General features: G+C 40.5%; 1 protein-coding gene across 2 annotated transcripts; it reads right to left on the bottom strand.

The window, feature by feature from the left end:
• Positions 1-2,548: 2,548 nt before the first annotated feature.
• ZNF654 (zinc finger protein 654) lies at positions 2,549-21,415 on the bottom strand. Of its 2 annotated transcripts, XM_033146733.1 has the most exons (9): positions 21,210-21,414; positions 13,978-14,123; positions 11,745-11,826; positions 10,781-10,915; positions 8,883-9,085; positions 7,220-7,359; positions 6,705-6,846; positions 3,334-5,614; positions 2,549-3,005 (listed from the first exon to the last, which is right to left on the bottom strand). In XM_033146733.1, the coding sequence occupies exons 5-9, from the start codon at positions 8,997-8,999 to the stop codon at positions 2,998-3,000; spliced, it is 2,688 nt and encodes an 895-aa protein (XP_033002624.1). In that variant the 5' UTR covers positions 9,000-9,085; positions 10,781-10,915; positions 11,745-11,826; positions 13,978-14,123; positions 21,210-21,414; the 3' UTR covers positions 2,549-2,997. The 2 variants fall into 2 exon arrangements, with proteins under 2 accessions (XP_033002624.1, XP_033002623.1); XM_033146732.1 differs by lacking the exon at positions 2,549-3,005 and having other exon boundaries at positions 3,323-5,614; positions 21,210-21,415.
• Between the last annotated feature and the right edge of the window lie 365 nt (positions 21,416-21,780).

The following is a 21,780-nucleotide window of genomic DNA, read 5'->3' as shown; positions in this document are numbered from 1 at the left end:
CAAAGGCAACATGCTTCTGAATTAGCAGCTGTTGAAAAACAACCTCTTGTGGACTCTTGCTATGTTCCTTGGTCATTATCTTCATTTTGAAAGAAATCCACTGTATTAAATGCCATTTATGAGAACTTTGACTTTTAATATTCCAATGATAGGAAAAATATTTACTAATCTAGTAATGGTATCAAGCAGATTCCAACTAAATCACAGTTAAATTCCAAAATTTGTTAATGACTCCCATTTAATGTAAACTACTAAACAGTTACAGGTGCCAGGGTACACAGAAACAAAAAATGTTATATTGGATCTCAAGTGGTAAAAAACAGAGAACCCAGGTATGATATTTGTGTAATGTGCTGAGAGTTATTTCCATGCAAAGTAATATTTCATAATTTATACGTCAACAGAAATCTATTATAATCTGGATTATATTGCGACTGAAATTTGCTATTTTAGTATAACCTAGAGCAGCTTTGACAGTGGGCAGAATACAAACTAAACCTTCTGTAAAACGGTTCCTTCAAAGACCTCTGATCCAGAGTTCCCACTGGCAGAAGGAAAAGTAGGCAATTGTCACCAATCCCTTTTCCCGCTGCAGCTACCTTGCATTGGATTTCTGCAATACACTCTACATGGGACTACCCTAGATGTTGATCTGGAAGGCTGGAGCAGAATGTGACAGCTAGGTTATTTGTGGGGTGAAACTACCAGCAGCATATAACACCTTGCTTGCTATATTTGCACTGGCTGCCAATTTGCTGCCAAGTTCAAGGTGTTGGTATTGACATAAAAGTCCCTATACAGCTCAGGACCAGTTTACTCGAGAAACCGCCTTATCTTGTATACAGCCAGTAGATCAGAGTTCCTCCTACAAAGATTTCAGAAGCCTGCTCCACATTAACTCAGAGCAGAGCTCTTAACGTGGCTGCCTGTTCTGTGAAATAGCCTTCCTGTTGAGATATGACAGATGGCCGCTATCTGCACTTACCAGAAACGGCTGAAGCCATTTTTGTTCCAGCCGGCTCCTCTAGCTGGGGCTTTGGTATGAGGGCCCACTTGTTAGGGTTTTAGTATTGTCTTAACTGTATTTTCTGTTTTTGTGTTTTTAACTGTTTTAAATTATTCTGTGTAAACCACTGAGACGGTGGTTTAGAAGGCAATTAATAAGTGTAGATTAAGTAATACCTATGGCTCAACAAAAATATGGATCCAAGTCAATAACCTCAAATGCATGCAAAGGTTAAACACATACTTTGGTGTCCAATACGCTAAATCACACTTCCTCAACCTCGGCCCTCCAGATGTTTTTGGCTTACAACTCCCATGATCTCTAGCTAGCAGGACCAGTGGTCAGGGATGATGGGAATTGTAGTCCCAAAACATCTGGAGGGCCGAGTTTGAGGAAGCCTCCACTAAATGATAGTTTTAGAGTACAAGCATGTTTGTGTGGGATCATAATTCCATCCTTTTCCCCCCATTTGGCTAGATTTGATTATGGAGGTTTTGTTTTTAACACTGAAATACCCTTATTTTATGGATGAGAAGAGGTAACTACGTGAACCTGATCAACAAGTTGAAATGCCTAAAATTGTGTTGTTAACTCACACACCATCATTCAATGCTTTGAAACATGCTACTCCACCCAAATAAATGTATCCAAAATATCTGTGGTTAGCAAAGTCTCTTGACATGTGACCTTTCATGAAATGAAAAATTTGCATATTGATTTATTCAAGAAAATATTGGTTTGGATCTTCTTTTGTATCTGAATGCTCTGTCTTTACATATACTATGTTATGAATGAGGATGGTTAAAGCTTCACCTCTCAAGGCACAGTGCGAATTGTCCTTACAGGTATTCAGTTAGCTAAAGAAACAGTGAGTCCTAAAAAATTTACCACAAATTTTGTAAAGAAATACATTTCAATAATCTTTCAGAAAAAGCAACTGTTTCATAAAGATAATTATATCTTCCTATACTGATTGCAATATGGATATATTTGTCTAATTCCCTGCTCTTTCACCAAGTATGAAGTTATTTTGCCAAGTGCTTTTATTCCTAGGATTGACAATCTACTTTGAATCTTGTGGGACTCTAGAAAAGTTGGAACTGTATCTTTAAAAAAAAAAAAGCCAAGTAACTCATTTTATAGAGGAAACTGGTCTTTCAAGATATCAACCATACCAACATAATAACTACTTTGAATAAAAAATCATTTTATATTCCAGGTCAAGTTCAGCTGTCTTCAATAGCATATGAAGCCTCAAACTGCATGTATCCAACACTGTACTTCAATAATTTTCACTTTTCCTGCATTCTTTATAGATGTCATCTATGGGTCAGGTATTGAAAAAAAAAGGAAAGTTGGTACATTTGAAAGAAGTTTAATTACTTGTGTTTTGAAATATTAGATTAAGACATGCTTCCATGTTTTGTATGCCTTAACATTTTTACCAGGATATGGCCATGTTCTGATCTTCTGTTACATTCATGAGTTCTCTTTCCAAAGTACAATATAAGCCAAATGCCAATGCTAAGAATAATCAACCTCTACAAACAGATGAACTTTTAATTGACTGGGCTTTATGCATATGGACATTTAATAGAATGACTCAAAATAGTTGTTATAATATAGACATTCTTCCTTTGACTGTGCACATCTGAAAGAGGCATGTACCACTTTCGTTTCTCCCTAGTTTCCACTCAGTATGTTACTGCACTTTGAACTTACTTACACTGGAACTTCATGTAGGAACTTGTGGCTTCTAGATTACTGGTACTTTGGGGGCTTTAACACAGTTTTTCTGGACTCAAATTCTGCAGTTCCTACAGTCACTTAGATCTGACCCAAGTATACTTTGACTGAGCAAGATCATGATTTTCTTTAGTAACTTCAGACTTCTTTATAATTAAGGCCAACAAGGGAAAGATAACTGATGCAGAATATTGTAGTGCTCCACCACATCACTCTTCACTGAGAAATCTTCTCACAACATTTGATCAGGCACCTGTGAACAAATATTACATTATTATGTTTACAGTATACACAATACAGTATTCTGTATTCTTGTTTTATACTGGAATTCAGCTACTTAACAAGTACAGAATACTGTGTTTTAAAAAGCACTCAAACTAACTTGCTTGCCTATATTATATTCTAAATCTGACAGCTTATATTCAATTGTTTCTTGCATCTATCTACCCTAACATTTTGGATTCATTTCTCCTTAAATGTACAGCACTCATTTTCCATATTTGTCTGGCACTTGCTTCTTTTCACTGTATCTTGTCTAATGCTTTTACAACTATACACGGACCTAGTATTTCAAAACTTACTTTCATCATCTGAATCGAATCCAAAGAGTGTCCGACATTTCTTTTGTGCAAGGTGAAGCTCAAGTGCTTCTGAATTACAGTAGGTGGTCAGGCATTTGCTGCATCTTAACCTTTCCGATTTGCTACTAGTTTTATCTTGTTCTGAATGGGTATCTACTTTGTCAGTCACAGTTTTTCTACGTTTTGGCATGCTAATGTATCGCTCATCCAGGTAACTTGGCGGCAATGGTCTAACAAAAGGCTTTGTTAAAATTAAGCCATATGAAGTATTTTCTGTTATTAGATTTGGTTTGGAAGGCAATTGAGAGACTGTAGCAACACTGTTGGGTGGTGTATCAGGAGAGTTCTGTAAAACAGGCAGAACAGATCCATTTTCTGTCCTTGTTTTGTCAATCACACTTTCTGAATCAGTATCTAGGGGTGCTGAAGAAGTCTGTTCCAGTTCACCATAGCCATTGACTAGTTGGTCAGTAACATTACAGTTCTCTGAATTTGGCTCTACTGCAGGTATCTTTTGGTCTATCAAGTTCACCACTGTAGCAGTACCTTCACATGCATTTTCATTCCCATTCGGAATTACACTATTAATTTTCTTCTCACTCTGAATGTAAGTCTTTGGTTCTGTAGAATCTTTCCTCGCTTTCCATGTTGGAACTGGCAAGTCTATTACAGTCTCCTTTTTACTATTACTACTTTCCTGAATGCTACACTGGGATTCCAAAGTAGTATCTGAAGAATTGTTTTCATCAGCTTCTTCCGAAGGACCAGTTTTGTTGGAATAATGCTGAGCTTCATGCTCATACAGCAACGAAAGATCTTCAAAAAGCTTACCGCACTGTGCAAAGTTACACTGAGCTTTAAACTCACTGTGGCTTTTTATATGCTCCGCAAGTTCTGTGGATAGCTTAAATCTCTGATTACAGTTAAAGTGTAAACAAAAATAAACATTTGGATAAACATGCTGCTTTAGATGATCAATAAAATGTTGAGAATCAAAAAATTTTCTCTGACAGAAGCGACATTTTCCTTTGTTAGACTTCATTATGTGTTCTTGCACCTTCAAATCAGAGGGGTGAGCTTTCCGGGCATGTTTATTCAGAAATCTTATCTTTTTAAAGACTCTAATACAGCCATTAGCAGGACACTTGAAGTTACCTGCTTGGTCCATAATGTCAAAGTCATTTTGAGGGCATAACACCCCATTTACTTTATGAAGTATAGGCAACTCTTTATTTAGGTTGCTATCCCTTTCTGGAAATCCTCCCATGGTTTCTGGTTCAGGAGTATTATTTGAACAGCTATCACAACTACCATTTTCAATAATGGTACTCAGACAACTATCATGATTTTCAGTTATATCAAATGGGAGTTCAGAATTTTGCATCTCCTGATTTGTATCCGGTATGATGACAACCTCTACTTTGCTATCTTTGCAGATTTCTGACTTCCCATTTTCAGTTGTGACACCTGTATCGGCACAGTTTATTTCATTTACATTAGGGGTTTCCTGATCATGACAAGTAACAGCAAGGTGATGCCTTGTCATTTTCTTGATGTGATTCTTTAAGTGCTTGAGCATTACTCCTTTTTGCCTGAATTTCCTGCGACACATAACACAGGAAAAACTGCCTTTTTTCTGATGAGCTTGTGCATGCCTCACAATGTGACCACCAAGAAATTCCCTGTTACATAACACACAACGGTGCCTTGGTACATTGTGATCAACTTTAGATGAACCGAGAGTTATATGGTTTTTCTTGGAATTATCATGTGCTCCAGAAGGGTTATCATGCTCTAGTTCTGTGTTGTTTACATCAGCTATACAGGCTTGATCACCACGCAACCCTCGACGTGTCTTCGAAACATGTGCAGAAGAATGCCCTGGCGTAGGTTTATTCAAATCAACTGATGCTTTCTCCTTTAGCAGTGCTAAACAGTTCTGCTTGATCATCAAGAAATTCCAGAACTCAGGATCAAAGAACAACCCCTTTTTCAAAATTGGAAGCAGCTCAAAACGCACACGATTCTGAACAGAACTGGTTTGATCATTGAATTCTTCATCCGCACATTTATACAGATGTTCAACTGTGCTATATGATTCCAAGGTGCGCTCAAGGAAAAAGACAGAAAGAGCACATATTCTGACAATCTCCAAGTCATTTGGCAAAAAGTGAGCAATGGTTTTATATATCAGACACTTCATTTTTGGGTCATCACGGAGATCCAACTGGAGAGCACTTCCACATATCTCAACACAAATCTGCAGGCCTTCTTTGCCAACCTATAGAAAAGAAATGAGACAATATAACTTACCAATGTTTTCAAATCCCAGAACACAAAGACAATTCAATTTACTGGGATCCTTCTACAACTCATAATATTCTGCAGCTATTTACAGATTATAATATCCTGACTGGAGCAGGCATGAACATCCCTGCCAAATATGCTGTTTAAAAAAGCTTCCGTTTAGCCCCATTTTTTTTTTTTTTTGCTATGTTATGTTCTTAACCAACAGCTATAGTTTTCTATTACACCATGACTATTATACCAAGCCTTCAATAGTAGTAGTCTTACATTAGGGAAAGGGCCAATGAAGTTGTCTTCCTTGACATGCGCTAGACTGATGGTCGGAGGCTACAGCAGCCTCCTATATACTTGCACAACTGTTACAGATTTATAAAGGAGACCTCTGAAAGCACCAAGTTGCACCTCTGTATGTTAGAAGGAAGTCATACTTCTGGTTGTACTTTCATGATGATGTACAAGTGAGGAAATGACATATTTCCCTTGCGGTACAACACATAATCTTCAGATGCACATATAATGTATGCATCTTACTTAAGTATGCCTACATTATAGTGCAATGAAATGAGTAATAAAGTTATTGAATTAATACTTGATGGCATAAGTAACAATGGCAATATAGACAAGTAACACTGGGAAGTTGTTTTTTTAAAAAAACAACAACATGAATTCGTCTCGAATATATCTACAGAACGCAAAAAACTAACATGCTAGATGTAATAAAAACAATCTTCGACGTTTCTGTTTAAACACAACTTTATCTTATGTCCCTATACAAAGAACTACAAGTTTCACTAGTGGCACTGTGTACATTTCTGCTGCAAACTAAACCATTATTTCACAGTATGTTTCGGATCTTAACCAGGATTAAAATAGTGGTTAGCATTAATTATGATTAAGAGTTATGTCTGCAATGCTCCTATCTTAGATGCACCATCTATAAACAATTTCCTGACGTTTAAACTAAAAGTTCTATTATGCATCTGTACTCTGTGTACAATAATTATTCATAGCAGTGGTGGAATCTAGTATTTTTTTAAAGAAGTTTGCAAGAAACAATAACTTACTTCATCCCTAATAACTTTCATGAAAGGGAATATAACTCTTATGTTTGTAGCTATCCTTAGGAGGTGGTAGCATTGCTCTACAAATACTTGTTTTGATGGATTAGATTTAAGCTGCAGTTTACTCCAAATAAAGATCAGCTCCCTATAAAACAGAAAGTGGTTTGTTAGCATGAAGCTCAAACAGCAATTCTGTAAGTGAAATATTTATAGAAGAGTAATTATGCTACTAAGAACACAGTAATTTACATATAACTCAGGATTATAAACACACACACACACACACACAGAGAGAGAGAGAGAGAGAGAGAGAGAGAGAGAGAGAAACTGCAGTATATCCCCATCCCATGCTGTAAGGGTATCTTCCAATAGCAATTCAGAAAAGTGAAAGCTTGAATATGTATTAGTTACAACTATAAGTTATACTTCTACTAGCCTTTAGAAGCAATATGAATCTACAACCTGCAGATTTTATGTTACCATAACAGAATATTACGAGAGAGAGAGAAAGTATTTACCATATGCAATACATCTCTCCTTTTTTGAGCTGTGGAATAAGGAATGATTCACAAAGGTACAAAGCTAAGGCAGTCTTCCCTTCCTTTGCAATGTTGCAGATGATTTCAGTGCCATTCTTGCAATCAGTCCTCAGCAAGTGCTATACAATCAAAATGAGATTCATTTGAGTAAGTCTAGTAACATTAATGCTCACCATATAACAGTAACTAGAATCCTCAAACTGCCACTACTAGAGTGATTGCTGTCAAATATGAATGCCAATTTTATTTTGGGATAGGACTGGGAGGGTTGCCTAGATTTTTATTTTAGAATGGAAGTATATTAAGACAGTTTCTATACAACATATATTTGACCCTTGTAAGCAGCTAGTTTGGCAATTTGATTTCAGTAAAATGCATTCCAAAAACACTCAGTAACAATGTTAAAAGGGATAAAAATAACTTCATAATATTAACGCATAGAAACGAGTGATGGAAGTTTAGCAGTAAACTATAACTTGCTGTAAACTGATGTATTTTTATTCAACCCTATGTAAAACTATTGACTGCAACAAAGTAAAAATTGCTACCTTAGTAGTTTTGTAGCAAAGTGATTGAGAAAGATATTATCAAGTATTATTTTAATTCCAGAAAAATACTAATGCATGCATGCCATCTGTGTATAAGATGACTATTTAGAAAATTGGAGACGTTTTAGAGTTATCACTGCTTGCGCCATACATTTTTTCCCCCTGCATCAATACTGTTTCTGAACAAGGTCTAAACCACTAAGCCTCTTGGGCTTGCCAATTGAAAGGTTGACGGTTTGAATCCGCGCAAGGAGTGGAACTCCTGTTGTTCTGTCCCAGCTTCTGCCAACCTAGCAGTTCAAAAACATAGCAGTACGAGTAGATAAATAGGTACTACTGTGGTGGGAAGGTAAATGGCATTTCCATGCACTCTGGCACTCGTCATGGTGTCTTGTTGCACCAGAAGCGGTTTAGTCATGCTGGCCACATGATCCGGAAAGCTATCTGTGGACAAACGCCGGCTTCCTCAGCCTGAAGTGAGATGAGGGCTGCACCCCACAGTTGCATCTGACTGGACTAAACCATCCAGGGGTCCTTTACCTTTAACCTTACAAACAGCATTTCAATAACTCGCAAGCCAAAGAAGACACTAGCTTTCAGCAGCATGGTTGTCAGTATTACAGTAAATTGAGTGCCACTGCTATGGGAATCTATTGAGAAGACTAACAATTAATACTGTTCCAGCCTAAAATGTTTTAAAACTGTTTTATGTTTTAAATAACATTAACACCATAAATCGTTAAAATGCAATGCATTTTCTCTCACTCCCCCCAACACCAAGAGAAAACATGGATCTCATCAGAAACTGCTTGTAATTTGGTCCCATCAATTTCACCTCTCCATTTACTATATGGCCCCCATCACACCAACTATGGACATCTGATTCTGGAGTAGGGATAGTGCTACGCTAGCATTAGAACAGCTTCTATTGCTCTTCAGAAATTATCTTCTGTACAAAGTTTGATATTTAGTGCAGAAATTAGATTTTAAAACATCCTTGCTTACCATTTGTCTACTTTGCTGTAAAAGGAATTTTACAATTATCAATAAACATTAAGCTGTATTGATAAGCACAAAAATGTGTTGAACAGTACCTCCTGAAATAGCTGGTCTTCCAGTGGTGACATATAAAGACACATGAAAAATGCTTGATCGAAGTAAAGGTCTTTACTAATATCTGGATGATTCATGCAAGATTTGATTAGAGCCATTGCCTCTGGGATGCGTTCACAGGCAATAAGGTATCTGGCACGCAATTCAAAGAACAGTGGGTTTTCAGAGCTTAAATATTTGTTAACTGGTAAAAACAAATGAGAAAAACAGTTAGATTACAAAAATCTTAATTGCAAAATAGGTTTAAACAAAAAAGTTCTATTTTATAAAGATGTACGGTAAGAGCTTCTGTTAAGTTAACAATTATGCTAGGTCAACCTCCCAACAAATTGTTTTGGTTATTTATGAATTGCATACGTTGATATGTAAATCTTTATTTTTACCTGTATGTTGGAGGCCTTTTTCTGTAACATAACAAACTAACAAATTTAATAAAAAAAAAAGTAAAATATCTACCGGTAGCTTAATAATAGAATGAGGTCAGTTAGGAGTAGGTACTTTAGAAATCAGTATAAAAATTATTACATTAACAGGAAATAGCGTATCACCTCCACTGCCACATGCCTCTTTCATATTAACTCAGCCCCAGTGACGGCTTAATGACAACTGTAAGCCTTTTATTGCAATATTCTTCATTACAATTGCATTTCAAACTCCTAAACAAGCAAATGTTTCACAATTGACTGAGGGAAAGATTTGTATAGACAATTGGGGGGAAACGCATGGAGTTGTTCTTTGAACTTTTTACTCATCAGGAGCAATACACAGAATTGAAAGCAGTGGCGGAGGAAGCCTCTTTGCCGCCTGGGGCGACGGAGCGGAGGCACTCCCCTGGGGGCGGGGCATTACGACGCACGTCGGATGCACTACGCATGCCTGGAATTTTCGGGCATGTGTTGTGCACCTGGGCCGGTGCTGCTCCTGCTGCGGCGAGCGGGTGAGCGAGCGGCAGGTTGTGGGGCTGCCCCATCCGTGCTGCTTTATGGATGGGGCAGCCCCCACGGCCCACTGCTTGCTCGCCGGCTTGCTCGGTCGCAGCAGCACCAACTAGGATACAATACCCATGCCTGGAAATTCCAGGCATGCGTAGTGCATCCGGGCCAGCACTGCTGCTAACGCTTGCCAGCTCATGGGGCTGCCCCGTCCGTAAAGCAGCACGGCCGGGGCAGCCCCACAAGCCGCCGCTCGCTCACCAGCTCGCTGAGGGAACAGCAGTGCCGACTCGGATACACTATGCATGCCTGGAATTCCGGGCATGCGTAGTGCATCCGGGCCGGCGCTGCTGCTCCTGCAGCGAGCCGGCGAACAAGCAGCGGCTCATGGGGCTGCCCCGTCCATCCGCAAGAAGCACGGACAGGGGTGCCGGGCGGCAGGGGAGTGGTGGGAGGGGCCGGGGAGTATCACCCCCTCCCCTAGAACCCTGGGCGCCCCGCCCCCTACACCCCGCCCTTCCTACGCCACTGATTGAAAGCTTCACATGTATAAGCAGTCAATAGGGCAAGACTAGTGTGCTCATATCAAGAATCCATTTCATACACAGGCCATTTATTCTACCCAAGTGTCTTTTAATTTCCATGCCAATTCATTTTATTCTGTTATGTGATTTTATGGTGTGTTCTTTTTTCTTTCTTTTCCATAATTGTCAGTTGCCCTGACAATAATGATACACCGGGGGGGGGTACAGAGGAAGAGAAATTCCCTATGGGGAAAAAAATATGAAATTATGAAATTATGTCAATTCTACCCCGCTATCCCCAGTATAAAATGAGTGATAAGACAACCTGCAATGAAGTTACATAAAATTATGAGCAGATATCATGATTTAGGACATTTCTCTGTGGTACTATTTTGGTCTATTTATGGAAAAAATGCTTAGTACCCAACTCCTGAGAAACTGGCTTTGCTTTAAGGACAGCTTGTAATACAGGGTCTTCCCAAGGCCCTCATCTCTGATAATTCGAGTCACCAACTCCAAGTTAACGCTTCCATATCTGCTCAAGAGGTTCTGACATTCCTAAAATGGATACAAATATTTCTTTAAATATCATGTGGACTGTGCTTTGTTTGTCTTTTCATAAACAAATTGCATAATTTAATATAATTCCATACACACACAGGGTAAAATACATTTAGTTATGAGTTAAAGGCAACCTTTTCCGTTGTTTACATTTGTATTTTCAAAGTTTTAAAATAAAATTTACAAAAATGAAGATAACAGAGATATATCTTGACTAGGTGGGAGGGAGGTCAGAGTGCTGGCCAGTAATGTGCTCAGGTTACGCTTCTCAATGCCCCTTGACTAGCTCTCTCAAGCTTTCCTTCCCCAACACCCCCAGCAGCACACAAATATATCACAGAGACTTCTGCAACATTCTCTCATTGTGTCACAGGATGAAGGCTGAGATGGCAGTGGCAATGCTGGGAGGCAAGCCCAAAGTGCTCAGTGTTCTTGGTGAGTGAAAAGGCTACAAGAAAGACATCAGACAATGGTATTGGCCTAGCAAAAAGCTGAGTGACTCTCAGGCTTACTTCCAATTGACAGCTCCCTGAAAGTACATTGTCATTTAGCACTAAAAGTTGTTTTCTACTTTCCCAGTGTGCATGTAAGGACAAGACACTGTAAATGTGGGATCCAAAGTCACAGGCTGAAAACGTTGGCCATCCTTGTCCTAGGGAAGTTTAGCATAAAAAGCTGATCTTAGCATAAATATTTACCAGTGATCTCATTTCTCAATTTTAAGGTTTTTCAAAGCAGGAGGCTACTTTTTGCTTACTGAGTCTCTGTCACATACTCTGAAAACTGTAATAATAGCCTTTCCTCAAACGTATGAACACTAAATTACCTGGATTGAGCCCCAGCATATCTTTTAAAGGATCTTCATAGAATTCATCCTTTCCAAAGAATAGCAGCAATTCAAAAAACTCCTAAAAATCAAAGCAATTAGGAATCAAAAATGAGGCAAAAAAATGAAGAATATTTATTTCACAAGTTTTAAGCACAGAATTTTAAACTAAGCACAATGTGGCACTAGCCCCTGTGGGCTTTATATCAAACAAGCACCCTGAATTGCATCAGAACACATGAGGAAGTCACTGAGATACTAGAGCACTAGCGTATGTTCTCACTTATATATCACAAAGATGAAACTTGTTGTGACTGAGGTAAGAAGGGACTGGGAACCTGTGCTGTCCAGAAGCTCCTGAATTCCAACTCCTGCCAGCAAGCATGTTCAATGGTTGGGGATGACAATAATTGTAGTTCAGCAGCATCTGGATGGCACAGAATCCCATTTCTGCTATGAAGTCAGCATTAATTCTGACAACCCCTTCCCTCGTATTGCACATGGCTTGCCAATCAGTATTAATTCAGTCCTAACAGTATTCAACCTCATAATGGCTACGCAGTGGGCAATCCTCAAGACTGAAGAACCTAAGAGGAGAGAGCAAGTCAACTCCAGCTTCATGGATAATCTAACCTAAGGATCCCAAATGCATGTGGTATTATGAGAAGCAATCCTTATAGGAATCTGAAAGGGAAGTTCCAAACAAGTTTCACATCCATTCTGGCCTTCCTGCCAAAAATACAAGTAACTTCTTGAACAATTTTACAAGCCTCTGCCAAGGCATTCGTAACACCAGCAGTACCTAAAACAAAGTGCCGGTTATTTTAGTTCGCAGGCAAAATTTTAAAAGCATAAATGAACACATCTGGAAGCCAAAATTCTTCCTCAAACCAGGCATAGGCAAACTCAGCCCTCCAGATGTTTTGGGACTACAACTCCCATCATCCCTAGCTAACAGACAGTGGTCAAGGATGATGGAATTGTAGTCCCAAAACATCTGGAGGGCAGAGTTTGCCTATGCCTGCTCAAAACCTTCAAGCTGGAGATTTTCGTTGTAAATGCCAGGGTTATCTCCACCCCTATTCTGCTTCAAAGTTGGGAGGAAGACTGGCAGCTTGCTACATTCTTCAGAGAGCAGTGTCATACTTGCCATGGTGAACAAAGTACTGAAGCATCATTGTAAAAATACCAAAATCTAGCTAAGGCATAGAACACTTAGAGAAACTACATCAATATTGACCAACTACAGATTTGAGCTTTTTAATTTGCCGTGCTTAAGGAAGAGACTGGTGATTCTAGCCAGCAATTAGCCAAGTGTCTCCTAGTCTTCACCAGCCAAGGAAAACCTCTCCCACACCCAGTACATACACTGCACTGGCAGCTGATACTGGCTGATATGTATCAAAAAGAGACAAGATTGAGCTTTCAGTATTTCAAAACAGAGACTGTACGGGAACTTGTGACTCACAAGTCAAACTGAACACAACTATTATTTACAGAGGTGGCAAACGTGAGGCAGACAGGGGATTAAAAATAAAAAAGTATTTCAATCTGATCACAGATTATTTTGATCATCACTTTAAAAGATGCTCAAAGCAGGCAAAGCAGGTTTATCAAGAGCTTCTTTTAAAAATAGTAATAACCACCATCCCATCTAAAAATAGCTTTTCTAAGAAATGTTCAGCTCTGTTTCACATCTTAAATTCACAGGGGGAAATCCCCCCCCCCCCCCCGAATCTATCATAAAGCTAGATTAATTAACATGTGGAAAATGATACACTATCACCCAACAATGTATATAGGCCAATCCCAGCCTTACATGTGAACACACGGGAGGATATTGTTAGTTTCAAACTGCAACTTGTGAAATGGTTATGACAGCAACCATTGATTTTCGCATAGGGTGGGAGGAAATGAGATACTAATCTTCTTCACAACACTTAACTCAGAAAATACACAGTTGTCCTTGACTATGCATTTCTCAAGTGATGAATTATCCAGAAAATTAAGACAGAAATAGGAGAAACAAATATTTTGTTTAGACATGTTCTGCTGAAGTTGTTCTGTTTCTATTTTCCCAGGCATTTTTATTAACCAGTTGTACAGGTTTGCTGAGGCCTCAAACTATTGTTTACAGTTTCATTATATACTTTAGTTTATGATATAGTTTAGCATTTTTACTTGTTACAGCATTGGAATCTTACAGGATGAAGAGTGAAATACTAATACTTACAAGGCTAAGCTACTCAGCACATACTGCACATGCTCACAATCAGTTGGGAATGATACACAAGCAGATGTGAAACAACACAGCGCTGTCTGAAGCACTTGAAGCTGTGGCAGAGGAACCTGCCATCTTCCAGCATAGTCTTCCACAACCTATTGGCAGGGGAAAAGAGAAAAAAAGAGTACAAATTAAATTTGGTCAAAATTAGAACAAAGAGGAATCCTAACAAGTTGCAAAGCCATGGGAATCTCTTTTGCAATATCTGGCAAATGGGCAGTCCACAGTCAGGGTCAATAAAATTGCTACCAAAGATTACAACAATTTGAGACAGTACAGGAACTCTGATAAACAAGAACTAGATATGGATGAAACTGAGGACTGCTAACACAGGCACAATATAAACAAGTGTGCCTACATACACAGAAAAAACTACTGGTGCTAGGGGCCCAACAACTATTTGTCATGACTTTAAAAAAACAAAACTTTTGGAATGTTTCATTACCCATCTCAGTGATGGGCTGGAATTCTTCCACCAAATAGCATTACTGTATTTATTTTTTAATATGTATTTGATATAAACACACATCATTGCATCCATCCTCTCCATGATATTCAGAAAGAGCTAACAAGCAAGATATAGCAAAAAAAGGAAAAATAAAGGGTGGTCTGCAAACAGAAAGCAAAGCAAAAGAAGGAACAAAGAGTGAGAGGTACACCACCACCAACCTAATGGATATGTGTGGGCTTCAATGCTGATCAAATATCATATTAACAAATTATCTTTTGAAAAACTGCACTTAAAAATCTCATTTTACCTGCCGGCACCAATAAAGCCAAATCTTAGGAAGGAATGCTTATTTGGGGCTCTTTGTTTTGAGCAAGCTGGTGTGTGCTCTTGCCAGGAAGAGGGAACAAAGGTGCTTGCAGGCATTTAGTAACAAGCAGTTCTCCCACACATCCTCCAACAAGACTGATGGACTAATAAAGACAGGAGGGGTGGTTGGAGGGGGGATGAGAATGAATACTTGAAGGGAGGGCAGTGGGGTGACCTGCTAGAGATCATTGACATGAAGTGACCATCATTGCATAAGGCAACTCCTCCCATTCAGTTTTTACTGCTTTGAATATTTTGCTACCAGGTCTAGTGACGAGGAGGGTATTCAGCATCGAGTATGTATTACAGAAGCGGCACAACTTGTTCAAATGATATTTAAAGCAGTATTTAAATGAATATGTTGCGTGTGGCTTGCATTTGTAAACAATGGAATATGCAACATAAACTACAGAGGGGGCAGAATCTGAGTTTGCCTGCAGATTATGAGATTGAATCAACTGTGTTTATTCATTTATTTTAATAAAAACATTAAATATGCTTGGCAGCATAGAAAAGTTCAGCAGACATTTAAAGATTAAAGTCTGCTGAAACTTTACCAGCATTGCTTTCCATAGGACAGGGCCAATGACATTAAAGGCTTGTTTTCTTGTTGCTGTCAAATGAACCTTGCCAATCCCGGGGACAACCAATGAAGCTTCACACAGTGAAGAGGTTGATTTATATCCCATTTCCATTTCTTCCCATAGGTGTTTTTGCTGGATAGGATTAAATTGTTCCAAATCCATTAGTAAAAATTAATCCTAGATGTTTTTAACATAAATAGAGGGCAGGCATGAGATGCATTTTCTCCAGAAACAACAATTCTGCAGAAGTGTGCATGCACACGAAGGCTCATACCAGCAACTAACTCAGTTGGTCTCTAAGGTGCTACTAGAAAGAATTTTCGATTTTGTTTTAACAATTCTGCAGTAATTTATAATTATTTTTAACACGACCATACTAGCTGCTGCAGCAGCTGTAATCCCAGTACGTTTCCGAGCACAATTCAAAGTGGTGGTGCTGACCTTTAAAGCCCTAAATTATTATTATATATTATTATTATTATTATTTATTTGTACCCCGCCCATCTGGCTGGGTCCCCAGCCACTCTGGGCGGCTAAATGGCCTCGGGCCCAGTATACCTGAAGGAGCATCTCCACTCCCATCATTTAGCCTGGACACTGAGGTCCAGCTTCAGGTTACGTGTTTTCATGTTGCATCCGGCGGCAACCAAGAAGTACCAGAATGGATTACTCCCAGGTTTCACCGCTCATGCATGCGCAAAAGTGCTAATCGCTCTGTGTGCGTGTGCAGACGCGGCACTTCAGTTTGTGTCAGGGATGGGCCTTCGGAACGGATCCTGTCCATAACACAAGGTTCCACTGTATCTGACGTTTTGAAGACATCTGAAGGCAGTCCTCTTTAGGGAAGTTTTTAATGACTGATGTTTTAATGTACTTTTAATCTTTTGTTGGAAGCCGGCCAGAGTGGCTTGGGAAACCCAGTCAGATGGCAGGGTATAAATAAAATTTTTATTATCATTATCATCATCATCAATGGGAATTGTTGAAATGACACTTGTTACCCCCACCAATATCACTTAGGAATTGGGATGGAAGAGAGATGGTTTCATTACTGGTAGCAAACTACCAGGTACAGTGGTACCTCCGGTTATTAACTTAATCCGTTCCAGAGGTCCATTTGTAACCTGAAAACGTTCTTAACATGAGGCCCACTTTTGCAAATGGCACCTCCCGCTGCTGCTGCACTGCCAGCACGTGGCTTCAGCTCGCATCCCAGGGCAAAGTTCACAACCAGTAGCATCTACTTCCGGGTTAGCAGAGCTCGTAACCCAAAGCATTCGTAAGGAGGGCGGTACAAAACATGAAGTTCCACTGTATATGTCAGCTGGCATCAGATACATGTGTACATAATTTTATTTGTATGCTGGCTTTCCATAGTTAAAACCATGCTCACGATGGCTTACAACAAAAAAACATAATTACATCAAAAAGTACACAATCAGATCAAACCATTTCCACAAAATCATAATATGATCTAAAATAAGGTACAAAAAATTATTAAAAACTGCAACAACCCCACCCCCAACAAAACCCCTAAACCAGGCATGGCCAAACTTGGCCCTCCAGTTGTTTTGGGGCTACAATTCCCATCACCCCTAGCTAACAGGACCAGTGGTCAGGGATGATGTGAATTGTAGTCCCAAAACATCTGGAGGGCAAGTTTGGCCATGCCTGTCCTAAACAATACCCCAACCCAAGAGTCTGCTTAGTAGCCTCAACCTTTGCAGTTATCAGTCAGGGCCCTGCCCTCCCAGGCTAGGGGGGAAAGGCCTGCAAGGCAGAGAGCAGGTCTTCTAGGACTTGCAGCCAAGAAGGTCTAGATGTTAAAGAACTACCTAGCTGTTTTCCTTGTAGCACATTATCTAAAGATCAGCACCGAAAACCAGCTTACACTTAAAAAAAGGACTGGACTACACTAGCATTTGAAGAAGTCATTTGGTCACAGTGTTTTACCTGCCTGTAAGGAGCTGAAGGCTACCCTGTGACATTTCTAGCATAGTATACTATTTTTAAAAAGCTTAATGTTTTCTCTTTATATTTCCTCACTCAGTCTAGAATAGGCTAGATTTACTCTGAGATAAATTTGCAATTCAAAGTTACTCTATTGCATAAGAAATCTACACATAATTACATGCTATGGAGAAAATGTAAAAATACAAGATTTTGAACCAACAACTATAACCAAGAGCAAAGATATTAAAGTTATGTTCTTACAGATTATCAGCCAGTTAAACAATGTATGAAAAAGTAGGAGAAACGTTTACAGCCAGGATGGGGAACGTGTGGGCTTCCAGATGCGGCTGGACTCCAAATCCTACAAACCCGAGCTGAAATGGCCAATAGGGATGGTAGGATCTGTAGTCCAGCAACATCTGCAGAACTACTTGTTTTATGATTTACAAGTTTAACAATCATGAATGCACCTTTCACTATGAAAGCAAAGAACACATTGTAGCACTATTCAAAAGTCAAGGAACACAGGAAGACGCCAGTAGCCTGGTCCCATGATAGCTGCAGAGCAGGGGAAGCCCCTTTCTCTATGATCAGCATGGGAACACAAGATACAGTACTAACTAGCCTTTTATCAGTTATGCTAATGAAAGACAAGACTTCTTTTCTCCTCAGACAGCATGGAAACCAAACAGACTGGCTGAGGGGGAACAAAATTACATGCACACCTTCCTGGTGAGTTATTAAACACAAAGCTGTTTAAAATGCCCTTTTAACTCTTGGTCTTCATAAGTTATGTAAAAGACTCGGCATATACTGAGAAATGAGACAAACAGTGCAATTCTACCAAATTCCACTGTGTTTATAAGTATGCACAGGATTGCATCCAGAATCTTGTATATGAAAAAAGGATAGTATTGCTAAGATGCTGCAAAAATACAGTCAGCTTTAGCCAAAGGGAGTAGTTGAAACTGAAATGCCCCAAGACTTTAAAAACCAGCTCCAAACTTGGATCCTGACATGTGTTATGCATATCCTCTACCTACAAACATTACTAACTGAACAAGTGTGTTACTCAACATCAAATTGCAAAATCAATGTCAAGTTAGGAACACCAGTTGCTTACACATAAGCTAGCCATGAAAACGAAATCCTCCAGTCCCATATGATAAGGAATAGGAATTGTAGCCATGAAAAAGTACAGCTTCCTTTAGCTCTGTTTTACTATTGCTTTCTTGTAATACTGTCTCCTCCTTCCAGTTTAAGGCATCAATTTTCTTAAGGTGTTTAAAAAACAACAACTTGACTGCAAGGTACTGCTTGTCATACACATATATGACAGTCAAGACTCACCCAAGTTTATAGCCACACACTATTCCATATCAAGCACACAGCAATGTATGTGTTATTGGAATTTATTAATATTGTCATTTTATACCAACTACTTTACCCTAGGCATCCAATTGTGGAAATTTATAGTAACAATTCAGTAACTTTGTATATCATTTTAAAACCACTCTACACCAGTCAGGAACATATTCACAGGCTTGTACACAATGAGTGCACAAATGAGTTTGCAATACTGCCTGGCCGAAACAACTAGCAAGGCCTTCCATACCAAAGCCTCCTCACACCAGACAGGGAAAAATACAGCTTACAAGACAAGACAGATCCTGTATGAGAAAAGAGCCAAAGAAACAGTGACAATGGAAAGGCCTGGTTTAAACAAAAAATGGAGGATATGAAGCCAATAAAAAATAGAAAGGCAGGTTAAGTAGATTTCCATTCCAGCCCTAAACACACTGATTTGAAAGTCTAAATGTTTATCAATGAAGACTGTTTAAAACTGCAAGTTTTACCATGCCAACCAGATTTTCACCAACTAACATAGCACTGTAAGTGTGGAATAGATGAACTCTCAGTGCATAGAATCTACGTGTTTGAAAGAATGGGGAATGAGAGAGCAACAAGACTGGGCCACTACAGCAATCTTCACAGTCCTATTAAATCTAGTTTTTAAAAATTGAAAGCTACGAAGAAAGGATTTCAGAAAGGATTCTTTAAAGGGTATCAGCACTCAAGATGTAGGTTTTTTGGGTTTTTTTGCAAGTTACCGGTATTTTTATCAGCAGTCTTCCTCCAAAGCATAGCATTTTATATACTGGCATTTTTTCTGTCTGCATGCTATTAGGGAAGGGGAGAGAGATGCACCTAGTATATAGTCACAGTTGTGAGCTTTTGCCTGTGCTTGTCGCTACACCGCAATCAAAAGTGGCTAACACAGGTTACAAAGCTATGGTGTTTTCAATAATCTACTAGTCAAGCATTTGATATACAGGTAATATTTATATTAAATGCATGGTCAATGTGAAATCAAAGCTATCTTCTGATTACCTTTGCATGAACAACTCAATATGAACAGTGCAATCCTATACATGTCTACTCAGAATTAAAATTCAATGAGTTCACTTACTTCCAGGTAAGTGGGTAACAGGACATCCCAAATAATTTAAATACAAAATAAGGAAAGCAAAAATGGTTTTTTATTTGGCCACCAAGTCAATACATTGTCTTCCAGTCAATTTTGAATTGCTGTTGCCTTATATACAAGCAACCTACAAAAATGCAACAATGTAGCAATGACATTTAGCTTTCATTTCATCTTTAGGCTGTTCAAATTGCTTTTAAAATCTTCCAAACCCGGTAAATAGTTGATCAGCAAGTGTTTCAAAATTAAGTAAATAAGTCATTAGAACAATTGACTGGGGGGGGGGAACCTGATTGATTCCAATGAGCATACACACCTGCAAGTAAGTTTTGCTAAATAGGGTGAACTTCACCTCAAGCACGCATAGCACGGGACTGTTAGTGTCATAAGATACCTTGCAGAAAGAGCAGCCGAGCGATGTTTCAAATAATACGAACCAAGTAGTTGATTAATAAAACAAGACCACTCAACCAACCACGGTCCTCCTCTTCCCCAGGGAACAAAAGCCTTCAGGGACAGCTACCCCCTCCTAACCAACAGCACCAGCAACGCAAACTAGTTTGCCACCAGCCATTTTCCTCGGAGCGCATTTTTCTTTCTCCCGTGGCAAAGAAGCCCTATTAATATTATTAATTTTTAAAGAAAGGAAGGACAGGCCAGGAAAGACTTTCCCCGGAGAAGAACAAATCTATCTGTCTCCTCCTGCTCCTTTTTGCCTCACCATTTGCAAACAACCCCCCCCCTCCGCCAAGCCCTGACCTCACCAGGACCCCCGCGCGCCACCCTGGCAACTAACTAACTGCCCGACCGGCGGGCGGAGAGAGAAGCTACCTCCCTCCTCCCCAGCACCTCCACCGCGACAGCGCCAGGAAAATGGGGGGGGTGAAAAGGTCAGGCCGAGCTTCACTGTTGACACCCCACACAAATCACTGTTTCCTCCCACAATAAAAGAAGGGGGGGCGGCAAACCACGAGCTCGTGAACCTCCCTATCCCTGAGGGGAGAAACTGACACGGAGTGAGAGGAGAGCAATCCTTCGCCCCACTGCCGGGCATGGGAGAGAGAATGAAGGAGCTTTCCCCGCGAACCCCCTTGCCCGGTCGTCGCCCGTGAGGGGAAAAAGGGGCCCGGAGAACGGCGCCTCGCTTCGGCCGATAAAGGGCCCTCAGCGTCGCCTGCTCCGTCGGTTGGTCCGCCCCCGCGAAGCGCCTCCAAGAGAACCACTCGCAGGGGACTCGCGGAGCAGCTTTTCCTTCTCGGCTGCCCCTGTCCTTCTGTCCGTCTCCCCAGCCCACCCCCACCCCGCAAGGTGTCAGCCTCCAGGGGCGGGGCCAGTGCCTCACCTGGCAGAAGCGGTAGCAATAATACTGGCTGCTCAAGGCCGGGGACAAGCCGGTGGGAAGCTGCGGGCCGGCAATGGCCTCGAGTTCCTCGCCGAGCCTCTCTGACTCCTGATCGCTCTCGTCTTCCGCCATGCTGCTCCGGCCGCCCTGCGCGTACCGAGCTCCAGCTCCCCTCCCCTGTGCTCCCGATCCGCCGGATGGCCCGCCCCCTGTCGCGGCGTTCCTCAATTCCGGCACCACCCCCCACGGGCCGTCCTTACTGGCGAGCTCGCTTGTCAATCAGCCGCCACGGGACCTCGCAACCTCCGACCCTCCGGCCGTTTAATTTCGGCACAGCTCCGGCTCTCCGGCTCCTGATTGGGAAACGCGCCTCCCTATCCGCGGCTGAACTTTCAGACCCACAGTTTGATTGGCGGGAGGGCCTATCGATCAACCCCTCTCCCCCCTTAAAGCTCCTCCTCTGCCCTTGGCGATTGGGCCCACATTTCATCCTTCAAAGTAAACAATCTCCGCCTCCCCCCTTGTGAGTGGCAGCGGCATCCCCCCTCGACTTCCGCCTCCTCTCCTCAGT

This window comes from Lacerta agilis, chromosome 4 (genome assembly GCF_009819535.1).
Source record: "Lacerta agilis isolate rLacAgi1 chromosome 4, rLacAgi1.pri, whole genome shotgun sequence".
Lineage (NCBI taxonomy): Eukaryota > Metazoa > Chordata > Lepidosauria > Squamata > Lacertidae > Lacerta > Lacerta agilis.
This window is presented reverse-complemented; position numbering and strand designations above follow the sequence as displayed.

What these genes read in the sequence shown, in the direction of transcription:
- ZNF654 (XM_033146732.1), bottom strand. Translation starts at nt 8,999, where the DNA reads ATGGCTCTAATCAAATCTTGCATGAATCATCCAGATATTAGTAAAGAC. An exon ending in GGAGAGATGTATTGCATATG is followed by an intron (nt 6,847 to 7,219) that starts GTAAATACTTTC and finishes TCTGTTTTATAG; the next exon opens with GGAGCTGATCTTTATTTGGA. An exon ending in TGAAAGTTATTAGGGATGAA is followed by an intron (nt 5,615 to 6,704) that starts GTAAGTTATTGT and finishes TCTTTTCTATAG; the next exon opens with GTTGGCAAAGAAGGCCTGCA.